Below are 2,071 nucleotides of genomic sequence, written 5' to 3'. Positions count from 1 at the left end.
TCAAAAAAAAATCTCAAAAGTGTTCATTTTCGTGATGAGATTTTGAGCATCATTTTGAGTTTCTTTTGACTGACTTATGTCCTTGATCAAAAATTCAAGTGCTTTTTTAATCTCATCATAACTGTCATGCAGACAAGTCACAGCATCTGCACGTGCTGACCATCGAGTTCCAGAAAGCTGTTTGACAATTTTTTTGCCTTTGCCAACAAAAGACAGAAGCACTTGCCAACGATGAGTTGATGCAGAAAAAAAGTTGTAGAGGCATTGAACAAAGTCAAAAAAAATAATTGCTTCTAAACAACATCCAGCTGCACTGTTGCCAACCAGATTTAAAGAATGTCCAGCACAAGGAATAAACAATGCTGATTCACTTTTGTCTTTAATCCTCTTTTGTAGGCCTGAGTACTGTCCTGCCATATTTGATGCATTATCGTATGACTGCCCACGACAGTCAGATATTGAAATTTCATTTTCTTCTAAAAAATTCAAAACCACTGTTTCTAAATGTTCAGCTCCATGCCCGTGAATGGGAACAAATTGCAAAAAACGCTCAACTGGTGCCAAGTCTTTAACATATCGAACTGTAAAAGTTAATTGATCTACATGTGACAAGTCTGGAGTTGAGTCAACGCTGATTGAGTAGTATTTTGCTTTTTTTAATTCAGAAATTATTTCGATCAAAACTTTATTTCCCATTAGGCATATAAACTCCTCACAGATATTGGCGGAGAGGTATGAAGTATTACCTTTTCCAGAATTTCCATGTTTTTTCATGTGTTCATGTAGGAATGGGTCAAACTGGCTAAGTAACTCAAGAGTTCCTAAATAATTACCATTTTGCTCTGAACCAATGGTTTCATTGTTTCCACGAAATGGCAATCCTCTTGATGACAAGAACTTTACAACTGCAACAATTCTTTTCAGCACATTTTGCCAGTACAATTGTTCGTTATGTAACTGTTTTAATAATACAGAATCAAGCTGGCCACTTTCTCTCTGCCGACTGGAGTAAGTAAGCATATTTTTGTGATGTTCAGAACCATTCTCGTGTCCAGATATACATTTTAAGGCATTTTTCCAGTCATCAAATCCAGTTGTGGAAAAATTAGAGTGTTTGCTGGAGAATAAGGTACAAGCAAAGCAAAAAACAGAACCTGTTGAAGGTGAGTATAATAGCCATTCACGATTGACAAATTCGCCATTGTGTAGTTCACGTCTAAAGCAAGATTTTGATAAGTACCTTTTTTGTCCGCAACTCAACCTTTCCGAATTTTTGAAGCTCCCATCATTGTTCTGGCACATGGACGGGCCATTAGAAATCCAAAATGATTGAGCTTCTTGGGATAACTGATGCCACAATGCTGGGTCAGTTTCTTGAGTAGTTTTTGTTGTTGCGTTTGGATAAGTTTTAATTTGATTTGATTCTGGCTCCTGTGCTGGTTCTGACTCTTGCTCTGGTTCTGGCTCCTGCTCTGGTTCTGGCTCCTGTTCTGGTTCCAGTTCCTGTTGAATTTCTAGAGTTTCATTTGGCAACAAAGCACTATCAATGCTTACGAAATTTGAAGTTGGACAAAGAAATACATCTTCGGACACAACAGGCTTTGACTTTTGTACCAAAAGAAATGATGTCAAAGGAAGATATTTTGAAATGTCTTCTTTTGCTTTAGCGGCTTTTTTCCTCTTTGCAGCGCCACTTTGATAAGTCCGATTAGACATGTTAAATGACTTTTTTTCAAAACAGATGTTTTAAGTTGATCACAGCAATTTCAAATTCAATCTAATGGGATATTTTAAGTGCTTGCATCTAATGGGATATTTTAAGTGCTATTTAACACTTCTTATCGGAAAATTTATGTTTATTTTCGAACGCATGCATGCATTTTTGCTTATCAAGAAAAAAAAAATTCCCTAGGGGGCCTCCAAACTGAAAAACTGATACTTTTCTAAAAATAATTTAAAAAAATCTTATCAAGAAAAAAATTATTCCCGAGGGTTCCCCAAACTATGATTTCTTCAGAAAATTTAGAAATATAATTTTTTATTTATATAAATTTGAAAAAAAATCCAGACA

At 35.6% G+C, this 2,071-nt stretch overlaps 1 protein-coding gene across 1 annotated transcript; it reads right to left on the bottom strand.

Annotated features, from left to right (window-relative positions):
- LOC136073981 (zinc finger MYM-type protein 1-like) lies at positions 1–1,716 on the bottom strand. The gene has a single exon (XM_065786278.1). It carries the CDS (start codon positions 1,714–1,716, stop codon positions 1–3), a length of 1,716 nt encoding a protein of 571 aa, XP_065642350.1.
- Positions 1,717–2,071: the final 355 nt, after the last annotated feature.

Source organism: Hydra vulgaris, chromosome 01 (assembly GCF_038396675.1).
Source record: "Hydra vulgaris chromosome 01, alternate assembly HydraT2T_AEP".
Lineage (NCBI taxonomy): Eukaryota > Metazoa > Cnidaria > Hydrozoa > Anthoathecata > Hydridae > Hydra > Hydra vulgaris.
Note: the sequence above shows the minus strand (reverse complement) of the source record. Positions and strands in the feature narration are given on the sequence as shown.